The sequence below is a fragment of the Arachis hypogaea genome, chromosome 11 (genome assembly GCF_003086295.3).
Source record: "Arachis hypogaea cultivar Tifrunner chromosome 11, arahy.Tifrunner.gnm2.J5K5, whole genome shotgun sequence".
Lineage (NCBI taxonomy): Eukaryota > Viridiplantae > Streptophyta > Magnoliopsida > Fabales > Fabaceae > Arachis > Arachis hypogaea.
This window is the reverse complement of record NC_092046.1, coordinates 123,684,088-123,704,427: the sequence shown is the minus strand read 5'-3', so window position 1 is coordinate 123,704,427 and position 20,340 is coordinate 123,684,088. Positions and strand designations below refer to the sequence as shown.

General features: G+C 35.2%; 1 protein-coding gene across 1 annotated transcript; it reads left to right on the top strand.

Moving 5' to 3' along the window:
• The first annotated feature begins 16,705 nt into the window (after positions 1-16,705).
• On the top strand, positions 16,706-18,937 carry LOC112722480 (transcription factor TCP15). Its single transcript, XM_025773521.3, has one exon. The coding sequence runs from the start codon at positions 17,177-17,179 to the stop codon at positions 18,494-18,496; it is 1,320 nt and encodes a 439-aa protein (XP_025629306.1). The 5' UTR covers positions 16,706-17,176; the 3' UTR covers positions 18,497-18,937.
• The last annotated feature ends 1,403 nt before the right edge of the window (positions 18,938-20,340 follow it).

The window sequence follows — 20,340 nt, the reverse complement described above, 5'->3', positions numbered from 1 at the left end:
ATCTAGTCATCTTTAGTATACTAACTCAGAAATTTTCATTCATAGAACTTGTATTAACAAGCATAGAAGTACCATCAATTTATAGCTATAATTAGCGGTTTAGATTCGTAAATATCTAAAGCAACTTATAACAAATATACACGGTTTACAAGATTGTTTACTGTCAATTCCTATTCAATTTTACTTTTCTTTAAGGTTCCACATTATTCTTTTGATTAAGTCAAAGTTTGTAACTCATCTTTTAATTTCTTGTATACACTGTTGACTTGCTAAAATAATGTTTGATTTATATTAGGGATAAGTATGATTTTGGTCCCCAACGTAGAGACTGAAAATTTATTTCGTCCTCGGCATTTTTTTCGCTATAAAATGGTCTCCAAGGTTTCAATTTATTTTAAAATCATCCTTTTTACCAATTTTATTTTTTATTACCAAATTACCCTTTATTAAAAAAATAATAAAATAAAATAAATATAAAATAAATAAATAAATAAAGGAAAGAAAGGGATAGACAGAATCGGGGGAGGAAAGAAAGGGGGTGGGGCGTGAGAAAGGGGGGAGGGGAAGGGAAGAAGGGGAAAGGGAGAGAGCATCGTCGTATCGCCGCCCCGCCGTCCTGCTGTCTGTGATCCGCCACTGCTCCCTACACTAATGGCAAGAGAGGAGAGAGTAGAGGGAGAGAGAAAGTGAATAGAGGAGCGCCGCAACCCCTCCTCCTCCACCACCGCCGCAATCCCTCTTCCTTCACATCATCGTTCACCGCCGCAACCCTTCCTCCTCCACATCATCATTCACTGTCGCAGCCCCTCCTCCACCACCACCGCCGCAACCCTTTCCATCTGTTTCAATTTTTTATTTTTTTCTTTAATTTTTCAGATTTGAAGGATTCTATTGTTGTTATTATTGTTGATGCTTCTGGTAGCTTCTGTTTATTCTTTTTATTCCATTGTTGTTGTTGATGCTTTGGTTGCTTCTGTTTCTGCTGCTTTGTTTTTTATTCTACTTCTGGTTTTGTTTTTGTTGTCGCTCTAATTCCATTATCCATTGTTATTGTTGTTGTTGTTCTGCTGATTGTTATCCTTTGTTGCCTATTTTTTTCTGCGTTTGTGCATCTGCTTCTGCTTCTGTTAATGTTGAGGAAGAAGATGGGTGTTGAAGAAGAAGATGGGAGGGGAGGGTATTTTCGTCCGAAAGACAATTTTAAAACAAACTGAAATCTTGGGGACCATTTTGTAACGAAAAAAAGGCCGGGGACGAAATAAATTTTCGGCCTCTACGTTGGGGACCGAAATCATACTTATCCCTTTATATTACATTAACATGCTTTGGCAAGTGTTATGATTAGCTAATTTTTTTATGAAAGAAAAGATAAAAGAAATAAAGAAAAGAGAGTAATTAAAATAGCAATCATTATTATATTATCAAAGATTGTTCCTCATTTGACTATTCTTCCATGTAGTAGATGTTACTAAATTTGTCTTAATAGTATAATCTTGATGAGAACCAATCACTATTATATAACCATCCTTTGTACTTTATAGTTTGTTATATAAGTTCATTTTTTTATTGTAATTAGGGTCTTTTACCTGCATTAAAGGAAGTGATGCCACATGCGCATCACAGAAATTGTGTTAGACACATATGGAAAAACTTTATCAACCGGTTCAAAGATAAGCAGGTGAAGAACATTGTCTGGGAGTGTGCCAAGTGTACTACTTTCACAGAATTTGAGAAAAGTATGCAGAAGTTTCGGAGGGTGAATGAAGATGCATGGAACTACTTATCTGTAGAACCTATGCACAATTACTCAAGAGGGGGGGTGAATTGAGTATTGCAACAACAATGAATCTTTTTGCGAAAGTTAAAGACAATATACAAAAGTGTTATTGTACTAGTATTTTTCCAAGAGCTTAACTCAATTGCTAAGCATTTATAAGGAGCTTTTACTTTCCAATAGACACCAACTCAAATAAATTGATCAAGCTTTTCACCAATCGGACTTAAGCTATTTCTTAAGTACTTACGAAGCTACTTTTCGATCACAATTTATTTGCTCAAAGGTAAAAGACAATAATATAGAAGAGATGAGTTTGGAGAGATGCAAACGCTATTTAGAGTGGTTCGGCACAATCCTTGTCCTACGTCCACTTTCTTTCTCAATCGCTATTGAGAAGTTCCACTATTGCCAAGCTTCAAGGTGCTCGCGCAAAACCTTTTACAATCCGAGTCCTTAGTTTCTAACACCTCACGGTATATGATCACCACTCGTATACTAACCCATTCCACTTAAAGATACCTTCTCTAAGATTTGCCTTGAGTACTTAGTATACTTCTTTGGTATCCTCACCGACTATAGTGTTTATAACTCTTGACTCAACCTTGGAGATCACACTCCAATTTACAAAGTGTACAAGAAAACAATTCTCAAAGAATTGTTGAGATGAAATGAGTACTCTCTAGAAGAGTGTATGATTACAAGTTTAGCACTATTGAACCAATTGATATTGCTCTCTCAAATTGTGTATTATAACACCTTAAAAATGTGTAGAATGAAAGAATATGAACAAGATAGTTTGCAAATACTCACATGTATGAAATAAGGCTTCAATCCATCTATTTATAGACTTCCCAAACCTTAGAAACGTTGGGGAGTTAATGGGATGGAGCCGTTTTGTTAAAACTAGCCGTTTTTTATGTTTTTGAATCATTTGCATCGATGCATAACACTTTGCATCGATGTAAATGTGTCTTTGAAGCTGAAATTTGAATTTTCAGCTAGGTTGCATCGATGCAAGATGAGTGTGCATCGATGCAAACCTTAAAGAATGGCTTAAAATCACTTCAAAATACTTAGGATTGATCTCAAACTTGTTGGAGTCAATTCCTATGCTTTTGTATCTTTGAAAACAAGTTTTTAAACCATTTGGCTAGCATCGAATTGCAAGATGTGCATCAAAACATTTTGTGAGTGTGTGTTGAGAGATTTAGCAATTGGTTCTTAACAAGAAGTTACCTAAGTCCTAAGACACTATACTTGTCTTCAAATGTTGTGGACTTGAGTTTCTTGTTGTTGTTGTGTTGCTTTCAACTCTTCATTCCTCAACGTTGAATGTTGGTTGATCTTTCAACATGCTTGTTCATTCAAGTTGATTGTTGGTTTGTCTTTCATGTCGTTTGTTGGTTTGTCATTCATCAAAACCTACGAATACAAACTTCGCATACAAGCAACATGATTTACAATTTCCCCCTTTTTGATAATGACAAACCAATTTTGAGGATATGCATTTATAAATGATTTTGAAAGCAACAATAATGCACTTTGTTTTATAGAAAGCTTTGGAGAAGACTTCACAAAAAAATTTTGCAGGAGTTCCCCCTAAATATGTGCATTTGTTCCCTTAAAGGGCGTTTATCAAAGAAAACGATTTAGATATCAAAGTTTTTGCTTAGCGGAAGTCTTTTTGAAACATTGTTTCGCAAACTTATTTCTTCTTTTCAAATCCTCAAACTTCTTCTTTTTCAGGAGTTCCAAAATTTCAAATATCCTCAAACTTCTCTTCCCCCTTTTGACATTATCAAAAAGAAAGGAGTTTGAAATGTGTCATAGAAGCATGCATAAAACAATGAAATTTTTTTTTTTTAAGTTCAATTTCTCTATTTATTTCAAGGATGAGATATTCCCCCTTTCAAAAAGAATTTGATTTCCTCTTTTTTTTATATATATAAAAAGCATGCATAATTCCCCCTAAATAAGTGAAATATATTAAAGCATGCACATTAACTTAAAATAGGGGTACCAAGCCTATTTTGAGTTATTTACCAAATAAGCATACAAGCATTAATCATTAAACAAAATTATGAAGGAAATATCAAAGTATTTAAACCATTATAGAAATCCTTAGCTTACTAGGAGTTAGTTTAACAATTCATATAATCAAATAAACTTCAATTTGTTGATCCTCCATTGTTTATAATCTTCAAATTCTTCAATCTACCTCAAGATTAATCACTCATTCATCAACTCATAAACCTACAAAACAATGGCTAATTGGATATCTCCAATGCTTAAGTTAGTAAGAGATACAAAAATAGCAATATAAATACAATGAATTCAAACAAATCATATTAGATTAGAATCCAAGATACCAAGTTCATTTCGGATGTTAAAAAAACTTTCTTTACATAAAGGTTTAGTGAAGATGTCCGCTAGTTGTTTACTAGTTTCGACAAATTCAATAACCACATCACCCTTTTCAACATGGTCTCTTATGAAGTGATGTCTAATCTCAATATGCTTGGTTCTTGAATGTTGAACCGGATTCTTGGTTAAATTTATTGCACTAGTATTATCACATTTGATAGGAATATGATCAAGCATGAGTCCATAGTCCACAAGTTGTTGTTTCATCCATAAAATTTGGGCGCAACAACTACCGGCGGCTACATACTCGGCTTCGGCGGTAGATAAGGCTACACTTACTTGTTTCTTACTATGCCATGAAACAAGAGAGTTTCCTAGCAAGTGACAAGTGCCGCTAGTGCTTTTCCTATCCAATTTGCAACCGGCAAAATCGGAATCGGAATAACCAATCAAATCACAAGTGGATCCTTTCGGATACCACAATCCAACATTTAATGTTCCTATGAGATACTTCATAATCCTTTTCACCGCACTTAAGTGAGATTCCTTAGGATTAGCTTGGTATCTCGCACACATGCATACACTAAACATGATATCTGGCCTACTTGCCGTTAGATAAAGCAATGATCCTATCATGCCTCTATACTTCTTTACATCTATGTTTTTACCTTGTTCGTCTTTGTCAAGGTAGCAAGTAGTGCTCATTGGTGTGTCCATTGCCTTAGCATTGTCCATTCCAAATCTTTTGAGCAATTCCTTGCAATATTTGGTTTGGCCAACGAAAGTTCCTTCTTTTCCTTGTTTGATTTGAAGACCAAGGAAGAAGTTGAGTTCGCCCATCATGGACATTTCAAATTCACTTTGCATGAGGTTTGAGAAAAACTTGCAAAGTGATTCGTTAGTTGAACCAAATATTATGTCATCGACGTAAACTTGTACCAAAAGGATATTTTTGTTTTCAATCATGATAAATAAAGTTGTATCAACCTTCCCTCTTCTAAAACCCTTTTCTATTAAAAACTTGCTCAAACGTTCATACCAAGCTTTTGGAGCTTGTTTAAGACCATAAAGAGCTTTCTTGAGTTTAAAAACATGATTAGGATTTTCATAATCCTCAAAACCGGGAGGTTGTTCAACATATACTTCTTCTTGAATGAAACCATTAAGAAAGGCACTCTTAACATCCATTTGATAAAGTTTGAAGTTATAAGAGGATGCAAAAGCAAGTAACATCCTAATAGCTTCTAATCTAGCTACGGGAGCATAAGTTTCGTCATAATCAATGCCTTCCTCTTGATTATAACCTTTAGCTACCAATCTAGCTTTGTTCCTAACAATTGTACCATTTTCATCGAGTTTATTTCTAAAAACCCATTTTGTTCCTACAATTGTTTGATTACTTGGTTTAGGCACCAATTCCCAAACGTCATTTCGTTTGAATTGGTTAAGCTCCTCTTGCATTGCCATAGCCCAATGTTCATCATCAATTGCGGACTCAATGGTAGATGGTTCAATTTGAGAAACAAAAGCACTATATGCAAATAAATTTCTAAAAGTGGATCGAGTTGTTACCCCTTTCGAAACATTACCAATGACGTTGTCTAGAGGATGATCCTTTGAAGTACGCCAGTCCTTTGGAAGTGCATTTATTTGTGCTTGTGATGGTTCAATTTCTTCAACTTGAACACTATCCTTTGTTGTAGAGGCTTCATTTAAATCTTTTTCTTTGTCTTCACCATTCAAATTTAGTGAATCAAAGTTTTCTACATTTTCATCAAAATCTTTTCTAGCACAACAACGGTTAGTTTCATCAAAAGCGACATGAATACTTTCTTCCATAGTCATGATGCGTTTATTATATACTCTGAAAGCTTTGCTAGTTAAAGAGTAGCCTAAGAAGATTCCTTCATCAGCCTTAGCATCAAATTTGCCTAAGTTATCTTTTCCATTATTTAGAATAAAGCATTTACAGCCAAAGACGTGAAGGTGTGAAATATTTGGCTTTCTTCCTTTGTACAATTCGTACGGTGTTTTCTTAAGAATAGGTCGAATGATAATCCTATTCATAACATAACACGCAGTACTAACCGCATCCGCCCAAAAGTACTTAGGAATATTAGCCTCATTGAGCATGGTTCTCGCCATTTCTTCTAAATGACGATTTTTCCTTTCAACCACACCATTTTGTTGTGGTGTTCTAGGAGAGAAAAAATTATGCTCAATGCCATTTTCTTCACAAAAAGTTTCAAAAAGATTGTTTTCAAATTCTCCACCATGATCACTTCTAATAGATGATATATGCAAATTCTTTTCATTTTGAATAACTTTGGCTAATCTTTTGAATGCTCGAAATGCATCACTCTTGTTTGCTAGGAACAAGGTCCATGTAAATCGAGAGTAATCATCAACAATAACTAAAGCATAGTAATTGCCACCAAAGCTCATAGTCCTGGAAGGACCAAATAAATCCATGTGCAAAAGTTGTAATGGCCTTGTTGTTGAAACAATGTTTTTGGATTTAAAAGAGGCCTTTACTTGTTTTCCCTTTTGACATGCGTCGCAAAGGACGTCTTTTTCAAAACGTAGCTTTGGTAAGCCAATTACTAACTCTTTAGAGACCAACTTGCTAAGATGGTCCATGTTAGCATGAGCTACTCTACGATGCCATAACCAAGTTTCATCATTTTTACTAACAAGGCATTTCACATCATTTGAGGAAACTTCATCTAGATTAATCATGTATACATTGTCAACACGGTGCCCAATTAGCACAATTTCATTAGTGTCTTGCCTTTTTATCAAACAACATTTTGAATCAAAGGTGACTAAGTTTCCTTTGTCACAAAGTTGGCTAACACTAATGAGATTATGTTTGAGACCTTTGACAAGTATAACATTATCTATGGAGGTAGAAGAATTTTTACCAACTTTTCCAACGCCAATTACTTTGCCGGTGTTGTTGTCTCCATAGATCACGTTTCCTCCGTTTGTAGGCTCTATTGCGGTGAACTTTGATTCATCGCCGGTCATGTGTTTGGAGCATCCACTATCAACATACCAATTTGTATCCTTAGCTCCAACACGTACCTACAAAACAATTAAAATTGGGATTTAGGTACCCAAGTGAATTTGGGTCCTTGATGGTTAGTATGAGCATAATGCCCATAAGGTGCCCATCTCGTATCTTGACTACGAAAGTTTATATGTTTAATTCTAGTAAAGCATACGGGTGCTATATGACCTACTTTATTACAATAATGGCATATGACATTTGGATTATGCATCCTATGCATGTTTCTAAATGGTTGCCTAGGTTGTTTTCTAAATGCAACATCTTTTGATCTATATGCATTGTGATTATAATTTCTAAATGAAGCATGTTGAGGAGGATGTTTAAAGGCTTCATTCCTTTTAGGCATGCTTGCCTTTTGGGCTTGCGGTTGCCTAATAGGAGTTTTAGTATTTTTAAATTTTCCTTTTTCAAAACCTAAACCTTCCTTATTATGAACATGCTTTTGGTTTTTCAACATTTTATCTAAGTTCTTTGAAGATTCATTGAACTTAGCTAAAGTGTTCTTAAGATTTGTAATTTTATTTTCATGCATTTTACAAGATTTGTATGGATCACTACTTGTGCTACACTTATCTTTTCCAAGATTGATATTCTCATTTTTCAACATCTCATTTTGTTTTAAAAGATCCATATTCTTTTTCTTTAGGAGAGAATAATCTTGGGTAAGTTTTGTGTACACCTCAAGTAAGGCATCATATTCATCTTGTAAATTAAAAGAAGTGGAGTTGTCATTACTAACCTTTTCTTCGCTTGCCATTAAGCAAAGATTTGCAACCTCGTCGTCATCGGAGTCGGATTCATCCTCGTTCTCCCATGATATGTATGCTTTCTCCTTCTTCTTAAATTTCTTGTTTTTGTCCTCCTTTTGAAGTTTTGGACAATTGGGTTTAATGTGTCCAACTTCTCCACACTCATAGCATTTTGGTACCTTTGTTTTGCTCTTGAAGTTTTTCTTCATTGCAAACTTATTGAATCTTTTTAATAAGAGTGCAAATTCTTCATCTCCTTCTTCTTCATTATCATCACTCTCTTCTTGTAGTGATGTTGTTTTAAGGGCGAGACTTTTCTTCTTGCTTTCTTCACCTTTTTGTCTATTTAGCATAGTCATTTCATAGGTGAGAAGATTACCTCGTAGTTGATCAAATGTAAGTTGATCATAGAGCCTTCCTTCCACAATGGCGTTCACTTTGGAGTTCCATTTTGGTGTAAGGCTTGTAAGCACCTTGGTCACAATTTGTTTATCATTGTATTTTGTGCCAAGCATGCTTAGGTTGTTTGAAGATCTTGGAGAGTCTTTCAAGAGCTTCTTCAATGCTCTCTTCATCTTTCATTTTAAAATTTTCCCATTCATGAACCAACATAAATACCTTTGATTCTTTAACGTGGTCGGTTCCTTCGTAAGTGATTTGGAGTTTATCCCAAATCTCTTTAGCGGTTTCACATGTAGAGATCTTCATATAATCATGCTCGTTAAGTGCACAATGAATGAAGTTGATGGCTTTATCATTCATTGTCACTTTCTTCCAATCATCGTCACTATATTCATCTTCTCCTTTCGGTACTTGCTTTAAGACGGAGACTTCTCCTTCTTTAGCGCTTGTTGTCTTTGTTGGAATGTGATTTCCATTCTCAATCACTTTCCAAATTCTCACATCTTGAGAACGGATCCAAATTCTCATCTTATTTTTCCAATAAGAGTAATTTGTTCCGCTAAAAAGAGGAGGTCTAGCGGTTGAGTTACCTTCACTAGTGTTGTTGTTGTTAAAGCTTGTGCTTGCCATGATCTTTTCCCTTAAACGGTTAAGTCTTTCAAAGGGTTAAGCTCTGATGCCACTTGTAGAACCTATGCACAATTACTCAAGAGGGGGGGTGAATTGAGTATTACAACAACAATGAATCTTTTTGCGAAAGTTAAAGACAATATACAAAAGTGTTATTGTACTAGTATTTTTCCAAGAGCTTAACTCAATTGCTAAGCATTTATAAGGAGCTTTTACTTTCCAATAGACACCAACTCAAATAAATTGATCAAGCTTTTCACCAATCGGACTTAAGCTATTTCTTAAGTACTTACGAAGCTACTTTTCGATCACAATTTATTTGCTCAAAGGTAAAAGACAATAATATAGAAGAGATGAGTTTGGAGAGATGCAAACGCTATTTAGAGTGGTTCGGCACAATCCTTGTCCTACGTCCACTTTCTTTCTCAATCGCTATTGAGAAGTTCCACTATTGCCAAGCTTCAAGGTGCTCGCGCAAAACCTTTTACAATCCAAGTCCTTAGTTTCTAACACCTCACGGTATATGATCACCACTCGTATACTAACCCACTCCACTTAACGATACCTTCTCTAAGATTTGCCTTGAGTACTTAGTATACTTCTTTGGTATCCTCACCGACTATAGTGTTTATAACTCTTGACTCAACCTTGGAGATCACACTCCAATTTACAAAGTGTACAAGAAAACAATTCTCAAAGAATTGTTGAGATGAAATGAGTACTCTCTAGAAGAGTGTATGATTACAAGTTTAGCACTATTGAACCAATTGATATTGCTCTCTCAAATTGTGTATTATAACACCTTAAAAATGTGTAGAATGAAAGAATATGAACAAGATAGTTTGCAAATACTCACATGTATGAAATAAGGCTTCAATCCATCTATTTATAGACTTCCCAAACCTTAGAAACGTTGGGGAGTTAATGGGATGGAGCCGTTTTGTTAAAACTAGCCGTTTTTTATGTTTTTGAATCATTTGCATCGATGCATAACACTTTGCATCGATGCAAATGTGTCTTTGAAGCTGAAATTTGAATTTTCAGCTAGGTTGCATCGATGCAAACATCTTTGCATCGATGCAACAAGTCGTTGCATGCTTTGCATCGATGCAAGATGAGTGTGCATCGATGCAAACCTTAAAGAATGGCTTAAAATCACTTCAAAATACTTAGGATTGATCTCAAACTTGTTGGAGTCAATTCCTATGCTTTTGTATCTTTGAAAACAAGTTTTTAAACCATTTGGCTAGCATCGAATTGCAAGATGTGCATCAAAACATTTTGTGAGTGTGTGTTGAGAGATTTAGCAATTGGTTCTTAACAAGAAGTTACCTAAGTCCTAAGACACTATACTTGTCTTCAAATGTTGTGGACTTGAGTTTCTTGTTGTTGTTGTGTTGCTTTCAACTCTTCATTCCTCAACGTTGAATGTTGGTTGATCTTTCAACATGCTTGTTCATTCAAGTTGTTTGTTGGTTTGTCTTTCATGTCGTTTGTTGGTTTGTCATTCATCAAAACCTACGAATACAAACTTCGCATACAAGCAACATGATTTACAATATCTAGATTTGAGCCTGCATGCTGGACCAAATCATAATTCAGTCATGGGCCAAAGTGTGATAACTTGACGAACAAAATGTGTGAGGTGTAGAATACAAAAATAGTTAACTATAGAGGCAAACATATCCTTACAATGTGCGAAGATCTGAGGTGCTACATTATGCATTGAATGACAAAGTATAAACAAGTTTTGGAGACATATGTTGGCACTGAATTGGCCCCTGTACAGCAAAAGAGACTTGGCGACATTATAAAAGGGGTTAGGTATTGGCATCCAGTATGGGTTAGGGATGATGAGAGGATGGTTTTTGAGGTCTAATAGGGTTCAAAAAAGCTTTATGTTCATGTAGCCAATAACAAGTGCACTTGTAATGCTTGGCAGTTGATAGGTGCATTATTTCAATTTTTATTTACTTCAACATATGTATATTGAAATTAATTAGAGTTGTTACTAAATATATATTATCTTTAGGTCTTCCTTGTGTTCATGCACTAGCTGCAATTGCAAGAAGGGGTGATAGAGCTGAGCCATAAGTACATCCACTTTTGAAAATTAGGGCAGCTAGAGCAACATACCAGCACTGCATCTAGCCAGTCAATTCTGAAGAGTATTGGGAGAAGACAGACATACTAAACCCAATTCCACCTAAGCTGAAGAGGCCTGTTGGAAGGCCAGTGAATAGAAGAAGAAAGGACCCTTCTGAAAAGGAGACAGATGGAAACAAGGTTTCAAAGAGATTTCGAGTTACATGTATCAAATGTGGCGAGACTAGCCATAATAAAAAAACTTGTAAAGGCCCTCCAACTCCAAAGAGAAGGCCTGCTACTACATCTAGGAAGAATGGAGGACGTGGTGCTGGAACTAGTTCTGTATCCTCCAATCTTGGGGCAGATGAGATCCATGTTTCACAATCAGCACCGCAACCTTAGGTATAATATGAACCAAACTGATCGAAGGGACTGAATAGGATTATTTAAATTTCTCTAGGGACTTATATGACTATTTTTATTTTTCTTGAGGACTAATCCGTCTTTATTTTAATTCATTTCGTTGTTTGAATTAGACATGATAAGAAACTGCTAGAATGTGTCATGATGCTTGTAGTTATATAGAGTTTTAATTAGAGTAAAATCCCTCCCCGGTTCCTGACCATTTACGAAATTGACCTAGCGCCCCCTCACCATTAGAAATTAACAACGCGGTCCTTAACCATTCTCTCCGTGTGACCAAAAAGACTCTCTTACTGGTACTTCCGGTTAAGAGGGTCCTTTCGGTCACACGGAGAGAATGGATAAGGACCGTGTTGTTATTTTTTAATGATGAGGGGACCGGGGAGGGATTTTACTTAAAATTGAAAAATAAATAAAAAAATTATTGTTTTAAGTTTTGCATCTAATGCATTCTGCCATATTTTACATGTGGACGGAGAGCAAACAACGTTAAACTTAATAGATAGCACAAAATCATTAACAACGAGACTTAACACAAAAGTGATCATTATTTGGGTTGATTAAGCATTATTATGTCTTGGATTTAGGGTTTTAAGAACGACATGTATGTTCTATATTGTTGAACCTAAAAAAAAGTTAGTTCAAGATTATTATTCCATACAACTTTTTCTAGAAAAATTAAACTGCTTTTCTTATTAGTGGAATTAAATTCATCAACCATAATTTTAATAGTAGGGTTACACGTAGAGACTAAATATTCTTTTTAGATTTTTAGAAGTGATATTTGTTTCATCCAAATGTTCGTGATATGACGAATTTTTAATTTAATTTTACGTATTTTAATTTTGTTTATTTAGTTACTAATTTGAATTTTATGTCAGAGGATTTAGAGTTTTCTTTATTTAACCTAAAGTTGAGTGAGTTTCTTTGATTTAATTTCTAAACTAGTAAACAAATTAGATTGAGGTATTTCTTTCTTGTTACATCAACCAAAGGATCATCATCAAAAGAAGCTATCTCCTGTATAAAATCTTCTTCAGAAAAGTCTTCCACCACCACATTGTCTTCGAGAATGCAAGGCTGATCTACATGATGCTCAAAGTATAAGAAGAATTGTTTCAGGTTGTGTCTAAGTGTAAAGTCACATATTTCATTTATTTCCTTGTCACCAGTGAGCACATGCAACCCATTTTCAAACACCAGCACAGTTGGATCATGCCAGAACATGGTCTTATACTCCAGATATCTTAGTCCTCTAAACAACTCCTCCAAATCCTTCTTATTGACGACGTCCACATCTATTAAAGAAAATTTCTCTACTTTGCCATCTTTATAGCGTAACTCACCCTTTGTAGTTCTTTCGAACCTTTCACCATGATTGAACACAAAAATAACAAAAATAGGCATTTACATAAATAACACAATATTTCATTTAAATTGTTTATCAAACTTTCAACATAGAAAAACAATAGACATAAAACATCACCTAGTAAAATAAACAGAACATACTAATCAAGATTATATCTTGTATTCTAGCTCGTACAGATAACAATACACGAAACTCTAGCTCACCATAGAATTCCACGAAGACATCAAAATCGCATAGTTAGCTTAGTTTCGAACAAAAATCACTCATCAAATGAGTTCATCATAATACAACAAAAAGCAAAACAAGGATAGGGAGAGTATGAGTGCGAGAAAGTAACAACTAACTTTGTTTGTCCTTTTCAACTTTATCAACGTATCATCTCCAGAAACACCACATGCAACGATGTCACTATAATTTGGAAGGAAACAAAGGAGGAAGACAAAGTTTTAAGACTTTTTTATGAATGTGTGAGTAAACGAAGAATATTAATGGAAAGCCAAAGAGTTCAATGTCTCTTATACTTCTCTCACTCTCCATCTCCGATGACGTTAGGTATTTGGGGAGGGACAATTAGTCTTTATAATAATTTTTTCTTGTGATGTGGCGCTGACACATTTGCCACATCACCACAAACTGATACATTATATGGGCAACACTCTGCTAATTGGTTTTGGGAGGCGGCTTGTCCAATTCTTCTTCAGGATGAGGACCGTTTAGGGGTTTAGAAATGATTGAAAGCGACATGTCTCACAGATAAATAGTTAAAGATGGAAAAGATATTTACTTAGATATATAATCAAACGTATTCATCTGGTAATATAAATGAGAATTTTGCATGTGGTGAAAAAAAAAGTACCATAAGAATGATAAAAATTAAGGTTTAATTGATTTATATACTTTCATTATTTTTATTTTTGTATTTTCTATTTTAAAATTGTATAAAAAAAATACGAAAATAAAAAAAGAACAAGCTGACTCTGGTTGTTGTGTGAAGGGATCGGAAACATTATCTAGGTGGTTAGGCCCAAAATATAAGATTTGATGCATTTTATAGAACACAAGAACAAGATTGATGATATAAGTTTGATTTTGACTAGGAAATTTTACTATTGCGTTTTAGAGTCATTATCAAGAATGGAAGAGAGCGTTTTAAGTTTTTGTCAACTTGTCGGTACGTTAGTCTTTGCCTTTCTTGGCATGTAATTTCGCGACAAGAGCTTTTACAACATAATATGCTGTAAAAAGCTGAGGAATCTCACGTGGGCACTTTCAACTCTCTCCTCCCCCTAACATAATAAATTCAACTCGTTTAACCATTTTTAATTATTTCATTTCAATTTCCACCACTTCTTCGTTCCAACAAAATTGAAAATCAACTTCCACTAAGCTGCAATGCTGCCATTAGCTATTGATATGCGTGCTTTATTATATTAATTAATGACAAATTATATATGGGTCAAACAAAGTAGATTATATAATGACAAATTAGAATTCATGAAAAGGTAAAAGGTAAACGCCGGTTAATTGGAATTAACGTTATTAATTTGTCGTGCTTAGCTTGTTTAACTTTTGAAGCCATGTCACAATAAATTATTTGATGAATATATGTATATGAGCAATAAAAAAAAAAAAGAAAGAGCTATTTTCCGTAGGGGGAAGGGATTCTTTGTCGTTATTCATGAGGGGTTCGCTTGCATGTGATAATAACTGAGGCAACTTCACTATTTAAGACTGCTAACTAAAAGTACAACTCGATTTTCACTCCTATGAATTTCAAAATTCAAAGCATAAACTATTTGATTCCATCATGTAGATAGATAGGTGCGTGGAAGAACATACATATACAACTTCGAAGAAACTAAGATGGGAAAAAAAGGAATAGTTTGGATATATTCCCGGTCCGGGGAGAAGCCCGAGAGAGTTCAAGAATCATTGTCTTAATTACTTTTTAGCATTGATATATGTATCTTTTTAGATGGGGTTCAATTTTAATTTCATTATTTGAATATAATAATAACCATCACTATCTCTTCTCTTAGCTTCCCGTACTAGTAAAAGGATAGATAAATTAGCCTATTACTTGATGATCAATCGGTAATATCATTGAGAGAAAGTCGCATGAGTTAACATTACATAATCAATATTACAATCAATACTTAACATAAAAAAAATATATGAAATTTTTAAAAATAAAATATTCAAAATTCAAAATTTAATTAAAAATATTTAAAATTTAAACTTAATAAAAATTCATCTTTATTGAATTTCGTATTAGATTTATTTGCAACTTATTATACTGTTAGCTAAAATTAACTATTATAGTGTTAATTTTCCAGTATTATTTTTTTTATTTCTTAGTTTAATATGTTTAAAATTTTTAGAATAGATTAAGTAATATAATATTATTATATTACATGCATGTATGTCACATAAAGTCCAGGCTAAGTGTCAATTTAATGTTGCTTTTGTGGTCAATGGCAAGTTCTAAAACAAGAAAGAATAGGGTGTTCATAAATGCAAAGAAAAGGAAATTGGGAATGGTATAATTGTATTTGTATTTGTATTTGTATGTGTGTGTGGAGATTGGTGATGGATGACATGATCAGAATAGAGGAAAAGAAAAGAAAGCACTCAATTATAAGAGTGTGTATGTCAGCCTCAACTCTCCAATTGAATGAACAAAATAAAACCTCACCACTTATGAAATGAGTTTCTAGCAAGCTACATATCCAATAGTAGTAGAGTTGTTGAAATAGACCTCCCAATATATACAGCATAATATAGTGACTGCTTGTTCTCTCTGAAACTTTACAAGGATTTAGATCCCATTTCCATGTGCCACTTGGTGGTCCTAATTCTAAAGAAGATAATCTTATATAGATTTTTTTTTCTTTTGTGTTACTCCAAAAAACTCCATTCTCAATTGTATATGTTGTCTTTTTCTCTCCCCTTAAATGTGTTTCAATGATTCCGATCCTAATGGTAGCAAAGGATGTTATTTGTTTTGTTTGATTTCATTTCAAGTTCAATTGAGAAAGCGGAATTCATAATATGTGCACATCACATGCAAGTAGTAGAGAGACATGCATGCCTGCTATTATTATATTAATGTGTTTGATTATAATTATATATATATAAAAAATAAACATGCCTAGCTATAAGCATGAACCCAAATTTAGATAATTAATCCTCCTAAATGAGTAGCCCCATATAGCTAGCAGCTTCTTGCTTGGCCCAACACACACACACAAATAATTTGTAAGCATTAGAAATAATAATGAATGATGATTATTATTTATGATACGTGTGTTAATGATAGCTATGTTAGATTATTAGGTTGAAGGGAGGGAGGGGTGGTTAATTTGTGTGTAATTGAAAGAAGAATGAAGAAAAAAGAAGGGTTGGAAATGCAAAATGCAAAGGGGAATTGAGGAATCCCAAAGTTGAAGGGGAAAAGGGGAAAGGGGCCTAAGGCAAAGGGCAAAGGGCAAAGGCAAAACGAAATGATTACTTGAATGGGAAGGGACCCACCTTGATAATTTTTCCTTTACAGGTCTTTCAATTTTTTGACTTGGGATCGGGTCCCACATCGGCCACCATTGTCTTTATGGATTGAATCGTAAAAAGAGCACCTCACGTGGATCTCTGAACCCATACACTTACACAACAATTCATTTAACTCTATTTTTCCAATTCAAGTTTAGCTGTAGCTTATCATTATCAATATTCAATAAACCAAACCATCAAAAAGAAAAAATTCTACATAATATCCATACATATGTTTATGTTTCTTTGTTTATTTAATTAATTAAAATTTAAAAAGCTCTCTCAAACACAGCACATACATACATACATACAGTACAACACATGAAGGAAAGAAAGCAAATTGGAAAAATAAAAAATATCATGCTTTTTAAAGCTCACCAATATAATTCCCACTCATTATCTTTGTTGCTTAAAGCTCTTCCCCTCCCACCTCTCCTCTCTCTCTCTCTCTCTCTCACTCATCAATTTCAAAGCAAATAAAATTCCTTGCCCTATATACAAAGAAACCAAACCAAACCAAACATAAACTATACACAGTTTACACAATCCTCTCTTCACAAAGACCCACCACATATATAGATTATTAACTACAAAACTCACTCATTTCACTCTCTTTCAAAAAAAGAAAAAAGAAAAAAAACTTCAGCAACATCAACACACACAATAAACTCAACACACTTATAAACTCAACTGACCCAAGCTTTTATTATTATTTTTTTTCATTTTATTTTCTTTTTTGGACTCTTCATGCGATCATGGAGGGAGGTGATGACTTCCACCACCATCACCATCATCACCAACACCACCACCACCGACAGAACTTCCCCTTCCAACTTCTAGAGAAGAAAGAAGATCAAGAAGCAGCGTCATGCTCAACTTCCTCCCCTTACCCTTCCCTAGCTATCTCATCTGCAGAACCATCCACTTCGAATTCAAACCGATCGAATCCAAACAGCAACACTGCAAACAACAACAATAACAACAGCAACAACAACCAATTAGCCTTACAACAAGAACAGCAAATACAGCCTTCTTTATCCTCTGAACCTTCTGGAAAGAAGCCTCCTCCTAAGCGGACATCCACCAAGGACCGCCATACAAAAGTTGACGGCCGTGGCCGCCGCATCCGAATGCCAGCTCTCTGTGCAGCCAGGGTGTTCCAGCTGACACGAGAGCTCGGCCACAAGTCCGATGGCGAGACCATCGAGTGGCTCCTCCAGCAGGCGGAGCCAGCCGTGATCGCCGCCACCGGAACCGGAACAATCCCCGCAAACTTCACGTCCCTCAACATCTCCCTCCGCAGCAGCGGTTCCTCCATGTCCGTACCATCCCAGCTCCGATCCTCATACTTCAGCCCTAACTTCCCCCTCCAAAACCGCCGAACCTTGTTCCCCGGAATAACCCTCTCGTCCGACACCACCACCGCCAGTAACAACAACAACAACAGCAACAACAACACCACCACTCTCCTTAACTTCCAACAGCAACAGCAAACCCTAACCGCAAATATTTTCAAGCAAGAACTGAGAGAGAGCCATGGCGCTCCCTCTTCTTCTTCCACGTTGGATTTATCTGAAACAAGCGCGGAAGAAGGTTCGCTAGGGAGAAAGAGAAGGCCGCCATCGGAACACGACCTATCTTCTTCAGCACAGCACCAAATGGGAAGCTACCTGCTGCAATCAAGCGCAGGCGCGATTCAGGCGAGCCACGCAGCTCAGATTCCGGCCAACATATGGATGGTGGCGAATTCCCAAAATGCCCCTCAGGTTATGAGCGGTGACCCTATATGGACGTTTCCAACGCAGGTTAGTAACAGTGGGTTGTACCGTGGAACCGTTTCCAGTGGTTTGCACTTTATGAACTTCCCTACTCCTATGGCTTTGTTGCCGAGTCAGCAATTAGGTTCTTCCGGTGGCGGAGGCAGTGTCAACGAAAGCCATTTGAATATGATCGCCGGTCTCGGCAGTTACCGTCCGGTCATCGGAGTTTCAGAATCGTCTCAGGCCAGTGGCTCTCATCAACATCATCGAGATGGAACCGATGATCGACACGATAGTACCAGCCACCACTCTTGATTATACTGATCATCATCATCGAATAATAATTCAAAGGATCTTGAAGCTGTGAATTCCATTCATCTTCGTCGTCATCGTGTACAACTTTGAATGATCCATTTGATGTGTTTTTTTTAACACACGTGAGAGAGGTTTGCTATTTGATCTTTCAATTTCTTTCTTCCCAAAATTGAGTTTTATTTATTTAATTTTCCACAAGTTAAATTTTTTTTCTGGTGTGGTTAAAATATGATCCCAAGAGATGATGAATGAGGGTTTTTAGGGTTTGAGAGATGATGATACTATTTAACATTTGGGTATTTGGCTGAATGTTTTTAATTTTAATTTTTTTCCCCTCTTATTTCAATTTTTTTTTTACTTGTGGTTAAAAAAAATTATTGTCTCCTTTCCTTTGAGTTATTCATTCCACTACACGATATCTTATCATCATTGTTTGTGCAATTCTCTTTTCTTCTTTTTCTATTTTATCTTTCTTGTCATAGAGCCTTTTATAATTGCTTTTGTAATTTTATGCTTTTTATGTTTGAAGATGATGAGAGGAAAACGACTCATTTAATTAGCTTAGCTTGCATTCCCATTCCACCATACCCCTCGCCATTGCTAAGTTTCCTACCTAACAACATTTTAATTTTCTTCTTAAATAATTATATAATACACTGCTGCTAATTAATTACCCTTCTGCCTAATTTTAAACACAACAATAATATTGCTATTGCAAATGCACATTTGTTTTTAAAATATTAGAAAACATACCCACTTAGAGTATATACTAATCTAGAAGTAATTAAGTATGTATGTATTATTTTACTTAGAACTGAATTTCACTATGAAAGATTCAAGTAGTTTTGTTTGGTCGTGCATTCTTTCTTTTTGGGCCACAAAGCCTGGTGGAGTGGGTAAAAGGGATAAAACAGTGTTACCGCGAGAGGAGTAAAAAAATGTAGATGTAGATGTAGATGTAGAAGTAGCAGTATTAAAAATTAGAATGCTTTTTGATCATTGGTGATTCTAAATCTCTGCCATGAATCTCGAGGTTTACTGCATCAATGATTAAGATTTTAGAGAAAAGAGGGGGAGAGGGAGGGGTTAATAGGACGGTGGGGTCATGAGCCTTATCGGTTCCAGGTGTTGCCTCAGGTAGTGGGGTCATTATGCTTCTTATTGCCTAAACCAATCTACAATGTCACTGACAAACAGGTGGATCATTCCCCTCCAATCTTTTCTTTCTCTTTTTCTCTCTTTTTAATTCAATTTAATCATTTCCTTAATTTCTATTATGTATAACTTGGATTAAGTTAATTAGTTTTTTATGAGAGAGAGTCTTAAATTGACCCTACTACTGGGGGAATCATGGCCCACATAATTTTCCATCAATCAGGACCGTTCATTCGATGGGCCCTCTTTGAATGTCCGCATTGAATGATTGGCTCTGTCACAAAAATGTGGAATCTGAGAGTTTCAATTCCATGGCCCTTTCAATTCAATTCCCCTCTATTTGTTTTAAAAATTACTGTTTCTCTATCTTCCTTCAAATTGTTTTCAACATTTTCATGCTACTTTGCCCAATCAGTACTATGCATATGCACAACTATTATTTTATATTTTCACTCACATATTTGGAATCTAATGATATCTCCATCCTCATCTCTAAAATAATAGGAGGAGAGAAAAAGCAGGCTTATTAGGATATTCTCTCCACTATAAAATTTTGTTCTGCACAATAATAATATGATTCGGGAGAAGCCAGCTTTAGTTTATTTATATTATTATGATGATCATGTAGCTATAGCACCAGTGTAAAGCAGATCAAAATTATATATATTTATGCTTCTTAATAAAAAAAA

Coding starts and splice junctions, on each gene's coding strand:
- LOC112722480 (XM_025773521.3), top strand. CDS start 17,177: ATGGAGGGAGGTGATGACTTCCACCACCATCACCATCATCACCAACAC.